The sequence below is a fragment of the Notolepis coatsorum genome (assembly GCF_963971535.1).
Source record: "Notolepis coatsorum genome assembly, chromosome: 6".
NCBI classification, from domain to species: Eukaryota; Metazoa; Chordata; class Actinopteri; order Aulopiformes; family Paralepididae; genus Notolepis; species Notolepis coatsorum.
In genome coordinates, this window is record NC_140170.1 from 65171271 (window position 1) to 65191138 (window position 19868).

The 19868-nt window shown below is 42.0% G+C and overlaps 1 protein-coding gene across 1 annotated transcript in view; it reads right to left on the minus strand.

The window, feature by feature from the left end:
* Positions 1–13056, minus strand: part of timeless (timeless circadian clock) — a 66125-nt gene extending 53069 nt beyond the window's left edge. Inside the window, exons 1-7 of the mRNA XM_084317569.1 lie at positions 12995–13056; positions 10420–10556; positions 4820–4973; positions 3709–3823; positions 3483–3545; positions 3246–3347; positions 1488–1643 (exon numbers count right to left, since the gene is read on the minus strand). Of these exons, the coding sequence (XP_084173695.1) occupies positions 1488–1643; positions 3246–3347; positions 3483–3545; positions 3709–3823; positions 4820–4973; positions 10420–10504 (675 nt within the window). The 5' untranslated portion in view covers positions 10505–10556; positions 12995–13056. The remainder of the gene's footprint in view (positions 1–1487; positions 1644–3245; positions 3348–3482; positions 3546–3708; positions 3824–4819; positions 4974–10419; positions 10557–12994) is intronic.
* Positions 13057–19868: the final 6812 nt, after the last annotated feature.

Here is a 19868-nt window from a genome sequence, read left to right on the forward strand (position 1 = left end):
GAATCATTCTGTAACAAAAGAAAAATCGCGGATTGATTGATTGATTAATTTACAATTTTTTTTCAATTTCTTTTTCCTTTCGACTGTCAGCGCTCGCTCTAGTCTCCACCCACCGCCACACCCCCCCCCACACACACACACACACACACACACACGCACACACACTCTGCCTGCAACGCGGGGGATAGTCAGACTGAGAGAGCTGGGTGCTGCGCTGTTCTAAGTGAGCATGGCCTATTGAGTTGATTGATTGATTGATTGCTAATTTTATTACTGTACACTTGGTTTCCAACTGGTTAAGTTTAGGCCCTCTACAGTAGGTTTAAAAAAATAAATAAAAGAATAGGGCGAAGAAAACGTTTTTTTCCTATAGGGCAAAGAAAACTTTTTAATTTGTTTTACCTACTTTATATAGAAGCATCTAAGAATGAAGTTCTATGGAAAGTAGGTCTGCATTCCCTTAACAATTGTGTGTATTGAGCCGTACTGTATTGTACCCATTCTGCATCTGGTAATAAAATTTTCAATCAATCATTCCAATAATACACAGTTGGATGTGTTAGTTGGTTGGATGCACTTCAAGCTGCTTCCACATGAGGCAACTTCTCTCAATCATTCCAATAATACACAGTTGGATGTGTTAGTTTGGTTGGATGCACTTCAAGCTGCTTCCACATGGAGGCAACTTGTCTTTTTTGTAGTTGTGGGAACTACTTTTTCTGGCGGATGGTTTTTTCAATAAATCTTCGATTAATGTGTGTTTATTGTATAGAAATAAGGTTGGATGAATCTGGCAGTTGTATAAAAGCTTTACACCACTTGCAGTCGTGATTTGTGAACAATAAACCATGCCTAGGGGGGTCTAACGACCCTCGGCTGCGCCTCGGGCCTAACGACCACCCCTAGGCATGGTTTATTGTTCACAAACCACTCCTGCGCGTGATGTAATGCTTAAGCACACAGCTGCACTACACCAGTGCAATCAGACCACACACCTGCCGGCTGCCGGCGATGACAGCGGAGCCACAGAACAGAACAACTGCGTCTGCATTTGATCTCGTCTCGTCGATGGTGTAAAATGAATTAGGTATATTGTTAGTAAGTTAGCCATGTAATAAGCAGGATAATGTATAGCTATACTCTGTCATTGTCGCAAAATAATTGACCTTCACTGCATTTATAACACCTTGGCTGCGCCTCTGTGTTCCAGAACTCTGTGTCTGACTGTGTATTATCCCTTACATATCTCTTGTTGTGGAATTAACACAACATTATGCATACTTTTGACAATAAATAAAATCAGAATTTGTTCTTACTTGCTTGCCTGGGTAAATAAAGGTTATAGAAATGTACAAAAAGAAAAATAATTTAAACCGATACCGATATTTTCCGATATCACATTTTAATGCCAATATCGGCCGATAATATCGGTAGGCCGATAATATCGGACATCCCTACTTATTATGGATCTTGTAAATAAGTCACACCTGGTCTCTGAACATGAGGGAGATGAACTCCAGCACGTGCATGCTCCACTGCTGCTCACTCTGGGCCGACGCCAGGAACTTGACCAGGTCGTCGAAACCGCTCATGTGGATGGCCCACAGCAGCTTGTCGTGCACGCTGGCATCATCGTCCACGTTCTGGAGGGATGGAGGAGAGAGGGAGAGGAGGTAAAGAAGAGGCTAATGAGATAATGCTTTACTTTTATAACTAGCAGATTAGATTACTGCAATTCAATCATATCTGGTTCGCCTGGAGAAGATAACCAATCATCTGTGGTTAATGCAGAACGCTGCTGCTGCTGCTACGGTTTTGTCCCAAGACCAGACGTGGAGCCCATATCACCCCGCTGTCAAAAGTCTCTGCAGTGCACTGGCTTCCTGTCAGCTTTAGAATTTAATTGTATTATTCTTTTGCTAGTTTTTCAGGCCTTACATGGCCTTGCCCTGGAATACCTATCTGCAGGGCAGCCACCCGCGCTGGGCAGGGACCAGCAGGCGGCATGAGCCACAAATGGTGTTAAGACCATGAGGTACCACTTCTGCCTGATTGTAAACAGGGCGTTATACCCCAATGTAGAGCCCTTCACTCCTCTAGTTCAAGACCTGTAGTAGTCCCAACAGGTACAATAATATAATGAGGCTGCCGTAAGCATATAGAATAGAATAGAAATACTTGAATCATCCCGAGGGAAACTTTACACTACAAATCGGTCACATTAAACATTTAGACATTCAGACAGAACAAAGTCACAAATAAGAATAACAAAAATAATTGCCTAAGAATAGAATAAAATATACAGTAAAAAATATACAGTAAAGATATACAGAAGTCTACAGTAGGTGTAATATTGAACAGTGTTGTTTTAAAAGTAGGAGTCTAGGAAGATGGTAACTGTCACTCTGTGCTCAGTGATGCAGTGAGGCACAGTGATGCGTTGTAAAGTCTGATAGCTGTCGCAATGAAGGACTTCCTGTGCCGTTCAGTGCTACATTTAGGGAATGTGAGCCTAGCACTGAACATGCTCCTCCTGTCAGCCAAGTCTGTGTATAGTGGGTGGGAGGGGTTTTCCCTGATGGCCTGAAGCTTAGCAAGGCTCCTCCTCCACCATCGCTAGAGAGTCCAGCTCCACCCCAACCACGCTACTGGCCTTCCTGACCAGCTTATCCAGCCTGTTTGCGTCCCCTGCTCTCAGTCTGCTCATTACGATTTCTTAATACAGTATAATACAATATAATTATGAAATTATATTGGTTACCCATACTAAATAATGTTGATCTAGGGCTGGGAAATTGTTCAATATTATTGTCTATCATCTTTCAATTAGATCATATTGTGATGAAATTGTGATACAAAGTCCTGTTGTCTAAATCAATAATAACTAGTACTAAAATTTCTCGCAAAACAAGATTGAAATACTCAAATCCAATCCACAAAACGAAATATTACTATAATAATATAATATTCAAAGAATTTTTTATTTTTTTTTGAAATCCCAGTTTAGATTAACATGCTGCTAAATCTGAGTCTTTAAGGTGTTATTATGTGTACATAGGTGATATTTACATTATATGTACATAAGTGAGTACATAGACAATATTGGGGATGTGTGGGGGGAGGGTCCTAATGGTTATCATATACATTCACTTCCATATCTCCCAGCCATCAAAAGAGGATTAACATTTATTTATTTAATTTTTTTTTTGAAGAAATTATCTTCCTTAGTTTTTGTATCCTCTGACCTTTTCCTCGGAGGAGTCAGCGGGAACGTGAAGCACATTTCTGGCGAGCAGCAGGATCCTCTCTATGAGCAGGTTGTCCTCCTCCTGTCTGTCCTCCCAGTCCTGCACGGGGGAGGGGGGGGGGGGGGGGTAGACAGGCACTTGCATCAAAGCACTTAAATAAATATAAAACTATTAAATGGGTTCAATTATTAAAGAGGCCTAAAAGCCACCTTGTTTGTCTGTGCAACTACCCACCAGCTGTAGGAGGTTGTACAGCGTCTCACTCAAAACACCAAACACCTTCTCGTTCGCAAAGGCCTGCAGAGATTGAGAATGCAGAGGAAACTAGTAAATGTATCATGCTAAAACTAATGAGGAGAAAACTGAAATAATAACCAGACATTTCACGTCGATAATTGTACAATGTTACAGAGCGTATTAGTCAAACTACGACACTGTGATAACGAGGACATCAGAATACCTCTTTGTAAGCCTGTAAATAAGACACCACTTGTAGATAGTGATGTCTGAAAGCGGGGTCGTCTGGGACCTTGCCGAAGCAGAGCAGGGCGGGCTGGGTGATGTTGACCATGAGCCTGTGAAAGAGCCCCAGACGGAGAGAACGTCAGAACACCGGTGCTCTTCACAAAACACTGCGACTCTGAAAACACAAACTAAATAAACAACTCCAGCAGCTCTAAAAACAGGGTTCTTACGGTTTAAATTTTAGTTTTTACTAGGGATGTTCGATATTGGCTTTTTTTTTTTACCGATATCTCGATATTGTCCAACTCTTAATTTCTGATACCAATATCAAACGATACCGATATATGCAGGGTTTCCACCCGCCAAAAACACAACATTATGCATACTTTTCACAATAAATAAAATAAGAATTTGTTCTTACTTGCTTGCCTGGGTAAATAAAGGTTAAATAAATGTAAAAAAAAAATTTAAATAAAAAATCTTTTTGGAAACAGATACCAATCATTTCCGTTATTTCATTTGAATGCCAATATCGGCAGATAATATCAGACATCCCTAGTTTTTACCCCAAGACCTTTACTCCAATTTAAAATAGCTTCCTGTTTATTTTTTTTTGGCCAATATCAGATTCCAGTGTGAACTGGTCCCACGCTCCTGAACTGACTGACAGGCATGCGCAAATTAACAATAAAGAAGATGGATGTAAAAGAATTGTGACAAATGTTAATCTAGAGTGACGTAAAAGTCCCATGAATGTCACATTACTGTTAAGACTGAGGTTGCATTGCAAAAGATCAGACTTGTATCTGATTTAGGACCACATATGAAAGTGGCCCAAATCATAATTGAAAAAATCTGATTCCAGCTGTTCACACTGTTGAGAAAAAGTAAAAGGTAATAGCTTATAGCAGAATCGCAGATTGCTGTATTTATCTTCCTTCATACTTCCTTGTTTAAGATACACACTCTAATAAGAAACGGTAGAAAGGTAGTTTATTTTTCCCCTCTCCATTAATAATCACACACTAGGCGTTTCAAATAAATTCTCTCGGGTTCCTTTGAGCAGAAATATTCCCGACCACACTTTTGAGTTGATTCCAGTTCACCTGATGCAGGCGTCAAACAGGGGCTTGTCTTGTCCATGCTGGATGATGATTGGCAGAAGGTCGTTCTGCAGGATCTGTCCCGCCCCCAGCTGCTGGCGGATGTCTCGCGTGTCGTCTTCATGACGCAGATACCTGATCAGGTCTTTGATGCTCTCTGCGGCAGAGACAGGAGGGGATTGATTGATTGATTGAATTGATTGATTGAAAAGTTTATTAACAGATTGCAGAATGGGTACAGTACAGTACAGCTCAATACATACAATTGTTAAGGGGATGCAGACCAAATCAAATCAAATCAAATCAAATCAAATTTATTTATAGGGCCCAACAACACACGTTAATGTCCCCATGGGCCGTACAGATCTTCTTTAAACAAGTCAAGAAGAAAACATAACAATAAGTCAAGAACAGAACAAGAACACCATAAGGTGCAAACATTTTTAGATGGATGCAAATAAATGAAAGAATGCAAGCACTCCCAGACATACCCCACGCGAAGGTAAGGAAAAACTCACTAAAACCTAACAATAGGGGAAAAAAGCTCCACAGGCAGTGTGGAGGAGAGAAACCTTAGAAGGGCCATTCAAGGGGGGATCTCCCTTCTTAGATGTTGGTGATAGTAGTGTTGCAGACAGACAGTTGGTAAGCATGCACTCATGTGTGTAGTGGAACACAGATGAGTGCATGCAATAGCAACTGTACATTTTGAAAAATTAAAGATAGAGCTAATAGCGATAGCAACTGAACATTTTGAAATATTAAAGATAGAGCTGATAGCAATCTATTTGAGGCACAGGGGCGGCGCAAAGAGGGTCACGTCCTCCCCGTCTTAGTCAAGGGACATTTAACACTCCGGTCGTTGCTCAGGGACAGCCGGAGACAGGGAGATAGGGGCGGCGCAGAGAGGGTCACGAACTCCCCGACATCATCGCGGGACATCCGGCACTCCGGTCACCACTACGAGACCTCCGGAGACAGGGGGGCACGCAGAGGGGGTCGCAACCTCCCGGCCTTCGTCACGGGACGTCCAACACTCCGGTCAACACTCCAGGACAGCAAGTCATAGGGAGAAAGGGAGACGGGACAGGCGTTAGACGGCTCATGAGATTGTAGTAGGCGGACATAGCAATAGATACAAGTGGTAGGCATATATGTGAAAGGAGTCGATATATGAAGTAGGCGTATTATGTGAATAGAAATGGAAGTACTTAACCCAGCAATGAAACCGCATTGACTGTTAATCTGTTAACAGTCTGTTAATACTGTTAATCAGTTGACAGGACCACGGACAGACGGCGGTGAATAACTGATCCAAGGCCTCGGAGGTGCATGTAGAGCAGTCACTACAATCTTGGCCAAGACCCCGAGGCATCCATCACCTTAGTCAGCGCCAGGAGACGGGCACTCAGAGAGAAGGGGGGGGGGGGGGGGGAAGAGTTAGAGAGTTCCCATGTTTGTGGTGCTGCAAAGGAGCAGACATGTAGTACCCTGTAGTGCCATGTAGTACCATGTAGTACCCCGTAGTGCCATGTAGTACCCTATAGTACCCTGTAGTGCCATGTAGTGCCATGTAGTACCATGTAGTACCCTGTAGTACCCTGTAGTGTCATGTAGTACCCTGTAGTGCCCTGTGGTACCCTGTAGTGCAGGGGTCGGCAATTAGCTTTGCCCACGGGCCAAATTTTCACCAAGCCATTGTGTGGCGGGCCAATGATAATGAAAAATGTTTAACTCTGTCAAAATAAACGACATATACATGTTTGCACTGTCTTTTTTCTATTATAAAGTGCCTCTCACACAGTGCATAACACATGAACAGATCAGTCATTTGATTTTAATGCAGGTGCTCGCATTATAAATCGAATGTATTATTATTAGTATAACACATGAACAGATCAGTAAGGGTGCATTTGATTTGAAGCACCGACGGCGGGTGTATTATACATCGAATGTATTATTATTATTATTATTATTATTATTATAACACATCAACAGATCAGTAGGGTGCATTTGATTTGAAGCACCACAGCGGGTGTATTATACATCGAATGTACAACTCACCATAATGCAGGCAGACCTGGGCTTATTATTGTTTCTGCTTCCTCCTCAATCCATGCTAATGTTTGAAATATGTCAAATGTCCACTCGCGTTGAATGCCCACCCATGTCCACCCAACTTGAACACAGTTGCTTGCTTCATTGAACCCATTCTGCAATCGGTTAATAAAGTTTTCAATCAATCAATCAATCAATCAATCAGCCTCGTGTTGCCATGTGAACACGCAAGAGACACGTTTTGCGATAAACCTGTATTTTAAATATGACTCCTCGTTTTGTTTGTGTCTTGGAAGTCGTAGTTTCCTCTTCTGGCGCCTGAGTTGGTATTTCCTCTTTGCAAGAAGCTACCTAAAGATGTTTAATTGCATTACTGTTTAATGCCAAATTGTATTTTTAATTTAATTCAAATACCTATAGCGCGGCGCCGTCATTTCAGGAGCTTCTTCAAGCACTCTTTTTCTTTAAAGTTAATTGCATTGTTTTTCCATTGTTTTTTATTGCATTACTGTTCACATGCATGTGTGGTGCCGTCAGTCATGACTCGAGTAAAGATAAAGCTTGAATGATTTACTGAACTGGTGTTTTTATTTCATGGACTTGCGTGTTTCCCATTTCAGCACCAGCGCTGTCCACCTCACTTTGAGCAAGCCTAACAGTACATTGCACTCACCTGTTATTCACTCTCAACATGGATAAAACATAAAGTATGCATATAATAAAAAGAATATATATATATATATATAATATTAATATAATATAAATATAATAATAATAAAAAAAAAGATTTAAAATAAAATAAATATCATATTCTCAAAATAAACTGACGGGCCAGAAATTATTGCTGGCGGGCCAATTTCGGCCCGCGGGCCGCCTATTGCCGATCCCTGCTGTAGTGCCACGTAGAGCCATGTAGAGCCATGTAGAACCCTGTAGTGCCATGTAGTACCATGTAGTACCATGTAGTACCATGTAGTACCCTGTACCCTAACTAAACTACCCTGTAGTAAACTACCCAGTGGTACCATGTAGTACCCTGTACCATAACTAAACTACACAGATTAATCTAAAGGTCAGTCCCCGACCAGGTGAGATCAGGGTAGGTTGAAGGAGAGAGAGAAAATATTAGTCTTAAGCAGGGATTTAAAAGCTTCGACAGAGCAGGCGCCCCTGATGACCAGAGAAAGACTTTCGTCTTGTTTACATCAGGGTCCCCCATTTTCAATTCATCATAACATATATGACATACAGATAGACAGTACTGCTACATCTATACATTTATGACACATCAGATTTGCAAATACAGTACTGTTTGTGATACAAAAGTGTCCAGAAAAGGAGTGTATATACATTTGGCGTAGAAACTGTACATTGGAGGAGGGTCAGAACTAAAAGGAGATACACTAGATCAGTGGTTCTCAACTTTTTTTTGGAGTCAATGCCCCCCTATTTGACGTCCATGTTCCATAACACCCCTATCTGACGTCCATGTTCCATAACACCCCTATTTGACGTCCATGTTCCATAACACCCCTATTTGACGTCCATGTTCCATAACGCCCCCCCTATCTGACATCCTTGTTCCATAACGCCCCCTATCTGACGTCCATGTTCCATAACGCCCCTATCTGACGTCCATGTTCCATAACACCCCTATCTGACGTCCATGTTCCATAACGCCCCCCTATCTGGAGTCCATGTTCCATAATGCCCCTATTTGATGTCCATGTTCCATAATGCCCCCTATCTGACGTCCATGTTCCATAACGCCCCTATTTGATGTCCATGTTCCATAATGCCCCCTATCTGACGTCCATGTTCCATAACGCCCCCTATCTGACGTCCATGTTCCATAACGCCCCCCCCTATCTGACATCCATGTTCCATAACCCCCTCCCCCTATCTGACTCCATGTTCCATAATGCTCCCCTATCTGACGTACATGTTACATAACGCTCCCCTATCTGACGTCCATGTTCCATAACACTCCCCTATCTGACATCCATGTTCCATAACCCCCTCCCCCTATCTGACTCCATGTTCCATAACGCTCCCCTATCTGACATCCATGTTCCATAACGCCCCCCGCCCCCCCCTATCTGACATCCATGTTCCATAACACCCCCCCCATATCTGACGTCCATGTTCCATAACGGCCCCCCTATCTGACATCCATGTTCCATAATGCCCCCCTATCTGACATCCATGTTCCATAATGCCCCCCTATCTGACATTGATGTTCCATAGCGCCCCCCACACCCCTATCTGTGAAGCAAGAGTGAAAGGGAAAGAGAGACAGACTATAGACTAGATTCATAACAGGAATTGGATAATTTATTGAATATCATTGTTATCCGAGACATTGTGAGGGCCATGATCGTGGCCACGTGCACGTAAATGATAATATCGCCATATCTCCCAAACCTAGTTGTGTAAGCAATGCACGTCAAGATTATATACACTGTTGTACAACATGCATTTAGGGGTGGGACGATACATCGATCCAGATCGATATATCGATCTATTATCAATAATCAAATAGGATCGATGCAACGTAAAAAGACAGATTCATATTGTGATACTCTTATTTTGAAAATCCGGCGACGGCGACGTCATTATCCGCCCGCGCCCAGTATTGTGAAACTCTGTGTAGCTCTGTACAGCAGAGCAGGGCTACAGAGCGTCTATTTTGTGACCCGATATAAGTCTGTGCAGTTTTTCCCCCGCAACGGGTCAAATGCATCTAACATGCTTTGCATCGTCGCCATTCCTTTATGCCCACGGCAGATCTAAATTAACATTACGTTAGCTGCTTAAGCTAACTAAGCTAAGCAGCTAACCGTGAGAGAACAGGAGAGAGGAGAGGGGAAGGAGGAGGGGCGGGGGCATTCTGTGTGTGTGTGTGTGTGTGTGTGCGTGTGCGTGTGTGTGCGTTTGAAAAGACCAAATGAAGTCAGGAGTATTATTATATTGATATTATTTACTGAGGATGGACAGATAATGTTGATATTTAAACATGAATACATAATAAATGTATTCATGATCATCATGCAACATAAAACAATTGTACTGTAGGAACGGTTTGGGAGAGGAAGGGGTTTTAGCTTGCGTGTTGTGAGTTCCAAAACATTTTACTTAAACTTTAAAGCTCAATATATAAAAACGTGGCACTTTACAGTGAACAGGAGGTCTATTTGTATTAAAAACAATAGATTGTTTTTCATTTAAATGTCTGGAAGAGCTCAAAAATAAAAACGTCAATTGATATTTCCGTAGCCTTTTTTTAGTTGATCTAAATGTGACTGATTGTGTTAAATGGGCACATAATATCGTCTCATATCGATCGCAGGCACCTGAATCGAATCGTATCGTATAGTGGCAGACTGTGATATCGGCAAATATCGTATCGTTGTCCAAAGAATCGATATCGTATCGTATCATGATGAAACTGGTGATTCCCACCCCTAATTGCTATCAATATACTGAACATAGAAGCAAATTAGTAACATTAAAATAGTGTTGTGGTCCAAACAGAAGACACTCACCTAGACAGTCAGGTTCTTTGTGATAAGAGTCTCCTTCCAGAAACCCGAGGGCACTGCACGTTGCCAAAAGTTCACAATTCATCATGTACCAGTCTATATATCACCGGCCGAGCTGGGTGGTGGGGCCACGGCTTAACCTGACGAAAGGAAGCGATAGGAGGGGAATTGTGAGAAGTTGGGGTCGAGAAGATACTATAAAAATCGATTGACAAATTAAAATAATTTAAATAAAATCTTCAGTTTTCAGTCTTGATTTCAAACTTTCTCATGACCATACAAATATAAATTGTTAGCTTATAGCCAATGCTAAGATGATCCAAGCAGAAGGTCTCACACTTCTTGAGAAGGGCCAACTCAGTGGTCAGAGTCAAACTGGTCAAATGAGAAATGGTGGCAGAGAGGAGGATGAGAAGGAAGCTGGAGAACCACTTCCACCCTCTCTATGAGGAGCTAGCAGCAAAGATGAGGAGCATGTTCAGCCACAGACTCATAACCCCCTGACACTCCACTAACGGCCAGTCCTTCGTGCCAGCGGCCATAAGGCTCCAGAACCGTGGGCATGGACTGGAATCTTACAATATACAAACTTTGTAAAATCAAGTAACATCAACATCAAGTAAGTAACAAACCCTAATAGCAATCTAGAAATAAATGTATTGAAAGCCTTAGACAATCATGAATCAAGAAACTGGGTGTTTGTTCACATTATTTGTAAATGTGGCCAATATCAGATTCCAGTGTGAACTGGTCACGCCCCTGAACTGACCCACATGCGCAAATTAACAATAAAGAAGATGTACAGATGTTAATGTACAGTCTCCTCCCCATCATATGTATATATTTTCTGTTAGGATCTCTGGGTAACAGTACTGTATATTTGCATATCGTATACATCACAAATGTAACAGTATTATAGACCTGTATGTCAGGTATGTCCCTATGCCTATGCTTGCAGTGGGCAAGGCGCTCACCACGAATACTGGAGATGCTGGGTTCGCCTGTTCGAGCCCAGCGCTCCACATTGCTTTCAGTTTAGCTGGTCGTCCGTACTAATACACATTGGCCGTATTAGGGGGTGGGAAACTGATGGGTGGGGATCGGGCGTTGTGGACAGCGACTCCTACAGGTCGGTTGGTGCGCCTGTGCAGTAGAATCAGGAAGCGATGGAGGCGGCGCCCCTCCAAAGCGCAGACCCCTGACGCTGAAAGATCGCTGAGAGTATCGGAGGGGACTCGTGCTATGTATGACTTAGTCCACATTGCAGCCGGCTTGTGGGAGGCAAGAAACAGCGTTCGAGACAGGGGAGGGTTGAATTGGATGATACGAAATTGGGATGGGAGAAAAATAAAAAATGGGAGAAAAAGTGGATACAAATAAAATAAAATTCATGTCATGTATGTTGTGTATGTCATAAATGTCACTATGAATTGAAAATAGGGGACCCTGATGTAAACAAGACAAACGACTTTCTCTGGTCTGCATCCCCTTAACAATTGTGTGTATTGAGCCGTACTGTACTGCACCCATTCTGCAATCTGTTAAATAAAGTTTTCATTCATTCATTCATGGATGTAAACATGGACACTGAAGTCACGGTTTACAGTTTATGGTTTAATTTACAAGTTGAATGCAGTGGAGGCCAGCTAATTAAAACAAAATCAGACCTGGCTGTATCTGATTTAGGAGGACTACATATGAAAGTGGCCCAAAACAGAATTGAAAAGATCAGATTCCATGTGATTTGTGCTGTTCGGTGTTGTGAGGGGAAAAAAACAAATCTGAGTCACTATGATGAGCAAAGAAAATCAGATTTGGGCCACTTTTGCCTGCAAGCTGAAGTTCAACGTAGGCTAAATTGTGGTGGAGGGAAGGATGCTGTCGCTCACCCATGATGATCTGGCAGAGCTAGACTTAGCACTCATGTGTCAAACTTTCAGGCGTTGTTGTTTTTTTGCACAGTCGATCTGTCAATAGAATGCCTTTAGTCGGAATTACCCTAATGTCAGTCAGATTGATTGATTGAACATTTTATTAACAGATTGCAGAATGGGTACAGACAGTAGCCTACAGTACAGCTCAATACACACAATTGTTAAGGGATTGCAGACCAGAGAAAGATTTTCGTCTTGTTTACATCAGGGTCCCTCCCCCATTTTCAATTCATCATAACATATATGACATATACATGACATACAGATAGACAGTACTGCTACATCTATACATTTATGACATACCAAATTTACAAATACAGTAGTACTGTTTGTGATACAAAAAGTCTAAAAAAAAGAGTATATACATTTGGCGTCGTATGCTGCTCCCGTTGCTCTGCTGCACACTCCACTTGTCTACATTACATTACTTTAAAAAAAAGTGCACATCGCCATTTGTATTTATAACGTAAGTCATTGACGTTGTGCCTCAACAACAACATTAAAGGCAAAGTTTAGCTCCATTATAGCTGTCATGTTAGCCTGCACAAGGCGGGTGGGCTGAGACCCGGTGGGCTGAATATCGTTACTGAAATTAGTTAATGAAGATGGGCTAAATGTAAAGTTAGACAAATGTCATAACTCACCAGTGACTCTGTTTGTCTACTGCTCCTGAGACATCTCGCGCCAAACCGAGCGCAAATGTGCACCTGACCGGATGTAGATAGTGTCTTCTTCTTCTTCTTCGAATGTATTTTCGACAGACTAGGCACAGCTAGTGCATTGCTGCCATCCACCGGTTGATAATAATACACAATTGTAACGCACAATGAAGGAGATGCTTCCAGCTGCAGCTCCGGAGACCAGCGCTTACAAGCCCCGCACATACAAGCACCGCACATAGCAACCCCTCGCTTCCATTGGCTGATTTTGGTGACGTGATTTGGGTCCCACCCAATGGCTGAAGTTCTGCAGACGCCTCTCTGATTGGTTGGGCTCCATTTCTGCAGCCCCCTCTTTGATTGGTTGAGCGAAGCCCCTCTCTGATTGGTTTAGCTCGCCATGCGGTAAAATGCGGATGTTAATGTTATCATCTCAAGAAGATACAAATAAATATACTACCAGATTCGCGTTTATAACGTTATTTCGCGTGACTTCGCGGTTTATTCATAACGTTATGCACATTTCACAACACAGCCAGCTGTCAGAAACTGTACATTGTAACGTTATATGTTTATTCACGTAACGTTATTTCACGTGACGCGTTCAACTTGTTTACACTCCCCACTTACTGAAACTGTACCATGACGCACTCCCCACTTAACCCAGTTAATGCCTTAACTAGACAGTTAACAATATAACATTTAGATTAATTAACCCAGTTAATGCCTTAACTAGACAGTTAACAATATAACATTTAGATTAACACAGTTAATGCCTAACTAGACAGTTAACAATATAACATTTAGATAGAGAGGCTGGTGGTCAAGTCAAGAGTTTTATTTGTCACAAGTTGTTTATTTGCATACACGTTTATGGGACAGTTTTCTACACCTGACTGAACGGTCTGGGGACAAATGATTAAGGTGGGGTTACAATGATATCAAGGATGAATATGAAAAAGGGGATCTGATCTGATGGTACTTGTACTTTATAATGTGTTATATATGTATGTACATGGATTTTATGTCCGGATGGTATATCTATGGAATGGTCACTGTCTCTATCACACTCTCATATGTGCATGTTTAGCCGCATACAAGTATCTAGGATACACATATTCGTATGTGTACATAATAGGTTTACACACACTCATATGCACAAGGCTAAGTTATACATGTCAGGGGCACACATACATGCACATACTCACTTATAGGAAATAGGCATACACACACCTACATATACACATAGTTGAGGTATAGGCTCTCACTGACACATATGGGGGATATACATGTACATAGGAGACACACACATACGTAGCTGAGACGCACATATATATGCACACCTGAGATATACACTCACATAGGGGGCGGAGGCACACATGGATACGAGACACACACAAGAGATAGGAGTACAGTCGCATACCTGGAAGATGCACACACACACACATGTGAGGCATGTACACATGCTTACGTACACAGCCCTCACCCAACCCACCCAACCCCACCCCACCAACCTCCTCCAATGTACAGTTTCTACGCCAAATGTATATACACTCCTTTTCTGGACACTTTTGTATCACAAACAGTACTGTATTTGCAAATCTGATATGTCATAAATGTATAGATGTAGCAGTACTGTCTATCTGTATGTCATGTATGTCATATATGTTATGATGAATTGAAAATGGGGGACCCTGATGTAAACAAGATGAAAGTCTTTCTCTGGTCTGCATCCCCTTAACAATTGTATGTATTGAGATGTACTGTACTGTACCCATTCTGCAATCTGTTAATAAACTTTTCAATCAATCAATCAATCAATTCAATCAATCAATCAATACACGTACCCACATACATATGTTGGAGACACACATGCATGCATGCTATCATGCACACCTACATGTGTCTGGGACGCTTTCTCTCACATGCAATATGGAGAAGGGTGGCATCCCGATAGAGGATGCAGCACATACCTGCTCGCAGGTAGATCGGTCTACATGCAAAGTATATATATCAGGGATGTATACGCACAATGTATAGTATAGTATTTTTCTTTTTTTCGTAAGTCTTTTTTATTTTCCATGTCAGTTGTACCCATTCTGCAATCTGTTAATAAACTTTTCAATCAATCAATCAATCAATTCAATCAATCAATCAATCAATACACGTACCCACATACATATGTTGGAGACACACATGCATGCATGCTATCATGCACACCTACATGTGTCTGGGACGCTTACCGAACACTGTGACCTCATTTTCTTCTTCTAAATTCATGCTATATTATGTTATTATGTTATTTGATACTATCTTGTCTAGCACAGTCTCTGGAGCGTAACAGTAAGAAGCATTTTGTATGAAAGTATTCTGTACTTCTGTATGACAACTATTAAAGAACTTGAACTTGAACTTGAGTTGTTAATGTATTTGTATGAGTCCTTTACATGTTTTGTATGTTCTTACAAAAAAGAAAAAGGCAAATCTTGGAAGTTGCATATGGTGATGTGGAAAGAGATGTTTTGAATATTGGAGAGATTTGTGCAAAAAATATAAAAAAAAAAAAAAAAAATTAAATGCGGGTGGTCGTGCCCGCAAAGATGTGCATAATACAATAGTAATAACATATAATAGAATCCAATAGAACGACATTGTGCAATAAAACAAGTAAACAGAGTAGGGCATATCGGTATATGTACATAAGTTATTTACAGAGCATGGTAGGACATGCTAGGTCCTGTGGTAGTGCAATATTAGCTACGGATGAGGCACTGGGTCTTTATGTACATGCTATATTGGTGGTCAATGTCACTTCGGATTGCTACGACACATCTCTACTGCTTGTGACAGGCTGTGGTGCGTTCCAGACTTTACTCCTGTTGGGAAACTATAGCGATGGTCTGTGCTCACCACACTTTTCTTCTGCCTCCCCGCAGCGAGCCGTCGTCGACCCCCGAGCTTCATTTTACGACGGGCAACAGAGGTGGGTTGAGCCGCTATACTTGGCCCAGCACGGTTAGCGACTCGCCTGAGTGCGTGTGCACGTTTTGATGCATGGCTGATACCAGAGCGGCCGAAGGTGTGTAGCGCTGACAGCAGCTTGGAGGGATTCCCCTTCAGCTGATTGAAGGTCTTTATCATGGCTTTATCATCACCACCCTCTGTAGAGCCTCTTGCTCTGCCTTTGTGCAGCTGGATAACCACACAGACTTCACACAGACTGTCTGTACAATACTGCTGTAGGCCTATAATACTTATGTAAATAAGTAAGGCAATTGAAATATATCTGCAGTACAGCTCAATACACACAATTGTTAAGGGGATGCAGACCAGAGAAAGACTTCCGTCTTGTTTACATCAGGGTCCCCCATTTTCAATTCATCATAAATGTACAGTTCCCTCCCCCTTGTATATATTTACTGTATGTCACAAATGTAACAGTACTGCATGGTCTGCATCCCCTTAACAATTGTGTGTATTGAGCTGTACTGCATTCTGCAATCTGTTAATAAAGTTTTCAATCAATCAATCAATCAATCAATCAATCAATCAATCAATCAATCGGTCACTGTACCCATTCTGCAATCTGTTAATAAAGTTTTCAATCAATCAATCAATCAATCAATCAATCAATCGGTCAGGTCACGTGTACCCATTCTACAATCTGTTAATAAAGTTTTCAATCAATCAATCAATCAATCCCGCAGTGCAACGTGCAACGTGACCCAAAATCACGTGACCAAAATCAGCCAATGGAAGCGAGGGGTTGCTATGTGCGGGCTTGTAAGCGCTGGTCTCCGGAGCTGCAGCTGGGTACTATTGCAATGAAGGGGTCTTTAGGTTGCTTCCTCCACAAAATGCTCCCTACTAAAAACAATAACAACAACAATAAGCTAAACAACCACAGCCCACTCAGGCCTGAGAGGGTAGGGAATCCTCTCGTATATTCCCTCCTCCAGTCGTCCACTATTTCAGTGCTTGTGATTATACATTTGTAGTATTGTATGTGTGTGTAGGGGAGACTGAGGTAAGCTGAGCCACCCCTTGTTTCTAGGAAACCGTAAAAAAAAGTGAGCATGTGACAAGAAATTTAGGAGGAAGGCGCCATTTCATGGAGTCTGTGAAGGTAAGAGCCACATGGCTAAAGTGGTTAGACATGTACTGTATGTCCAAAAAACTTTTTTCACGCTTGAAAGTGAATTTAATCTATCATCAGTTTCATGAGGATTGTGTTTAGACCAACATGGATAATTAAAAATGTGTTTCATACCTCAGTTGGGGTATATTTAAGCTGCAACATGAGGTAGTAAACCTAGCATGAAAGTCCACCATTTTAGCTGTTGTGGCTAATTAATTGATTGATTGATTGAACATTAACACATTAACTGCCACGCAGTTTGCCTGTCTCATACCCAGTGGTGCAGTCGTAATATGGGGCCCGCGCACGCGCATACATGTTCCCTCGGTTGCGCACAGAACAGATGATTATTATGCATAAATGTTTTAAATGTAATTGTAGTTACAATTTCTTTAATTGAATTAACTTAAACTAGAAAAGTAAATACAAACTAAATTAACAATGTAACTTAGAGTTAGTTTACAGAAGGACAGTTTCCTTCAGCGACTCCCCGCTGGAGCTGGGCGGCTGCTCCGAGGACTCATTGACGCTGGTGGAGAGGCGGTAGTGGAGGAGAGGAGTCCGTTGTTATGCTATCGCCGATCGGTATCCTATGCTATTATTATGCAAAGTCTAGGTGATAAGTGCCGACGCATTTTTGTGTGCGCGCGTGCACATCCGCGCGCACTTCTGCCTCAGTGACCTATACCTAAACGGCTTTAACCGCGTTTGTGCACCACTGAATGCCTGCTCATACCACTCTGCCACCACTCTAAGCCTATGGAGATGTTTACCTTCTTTGCAGGGCTATAACTTTTAAAATTGTATTGCTAAATTGACATTACTATGGCCCATTCAACATCGATTATCGATTATTATCAGGATGTAGGAACGTTATACTTTTTCATTCATGGATTCATACGAAAATACCGTCTAGAATATAAATATGTTTTTATCTTTTTCTGCAGTAATTCCTAGAACGTGAGTTATAGGCATAAACGCATATATATAGATTATCAACTGCCGTTTGTTGCCGATACACGTTATATTAAAAATGTCAACTGTACATGGTCCTAAACGTTATGACTGATCATGCGCGGATGAACGGGGGGGGGGGGGGGGGTCGTTTATAATTCCGTGATTGTCAGTAAATGCTTTATGCAGTATGGGTGATATATTGATCAGAGCAGTTTGCATTAATAATAATAAACACTCACGCTGAAAATTACGTCAACGTCCTCTTACCGTTCGCAGATGAGACTGGAGGAAAAAGATCCCACTTATTTGACGGTGATCTACTCGATCCATTTCCGGTTTGTATAATAATGATAAACGCCCAAATCATAACGATTATTGAGTTATGGCAGCGATCCATATACACAATGTGTGTCTAGAGTCCCGCAACAATATGTGAGTGCCGGATGCATTTGCCCGGTGCACCGAGATCACCAGAGATCCATTTCCAGTTGTAACTCGCCGATCATCCACCAGGCGGCAGTATTGAAGCGTTGCAGAGTTGTGCAGGCTCCCACTGCATCAGACCAGGCTCCGTGAGGGCATTCTGAATACCATGGCGAAAAAATGAAATATGATCTCAATAACGTTGTACGCCGTGGAATGGCAGAATTAGCATGACCTTGAAACACGTTGTACGACGTTTTTGGCGCAGGATGTGTTAACAGGGGGGGTTTCAAGTGGTTCTTGTTGAGTGGTTTGCCAGAGCTGTTCGTTTGTGATGGTGTTTGGCCAGTAGATTCCCAGGATGTGTCGTAAACATCTGTTTATGAAGGTTTGCAGTTTGTTTGATGTTGCTTTTGTGGTTCTCCATGTTTCTGCTCAACACAACCAGGCAGGCCTTAACCTGGAACCCACAGGGGAAGAGTGAATGAATGAATGAATGAAAACTTTATTTAACAGATTGCAGAATGGGTACAATACAGTACGGCTCAATACATACAATTGTTAAGGGGATGCAGACCTGAGAAAGACGTTTGTCTTGTTTCCATCAGGGTCCCCCATTTTCAATTCATATAGACATTTATGACATACACAACATACATGACATTTATGGCATAGGGACATATAGGTATTTAGTACTGATACATTTGTGACATAACGGTATTCAAATATACAGTACTGTTACCCCTAGATCCTGACAGAGTATATACATATGATGGGGAGGGGACTGTACATTAGGAGGGGGTGGGTGGGTGGGAGGGAAATATACATACGGCGGGGAGGGAATATATACATGCGGTGGTGAGGAGACTGTCTATTAGGAGGTGGTGGGGGTTTTGGGCATTTACGGTGGCCAGTTTCGAATTGCAGCCTCCCGTAGGTGCTCTTTAAGAGCGGTTTTGAATGTGGGTAGGGATTCACTTTCCTTTACAGCTTTGGGTAGGGCGTTCCACATTGATGTGGCATAATTGCGAAACGTGTTTAGTCCCTTGTTTGAGCCGAATCTGGGTTTAACATGATTTGTTGAGCTTCCTCTGGTGTTGTGGTTGTGGTATTCACTGACCTTTGGGAAGTATTTTGACATGTACATGGGTACCTTAGTTGTATAGTGTATCTTGTAGACCAGGCCCATTGCAAGTTGCTGTACTCTGTCGTCTACTCGAAGCCATCCTAGGTTGTCAAAGTGGGCAGGGGTGAGGTGGGTTCTAGGGGTAAGGTCAAGTAGAAGTCTGACCAGTTTGTTTTGTGATGTTTGTAATCTTGTTTTTAGCGCCTTTGAGGTGC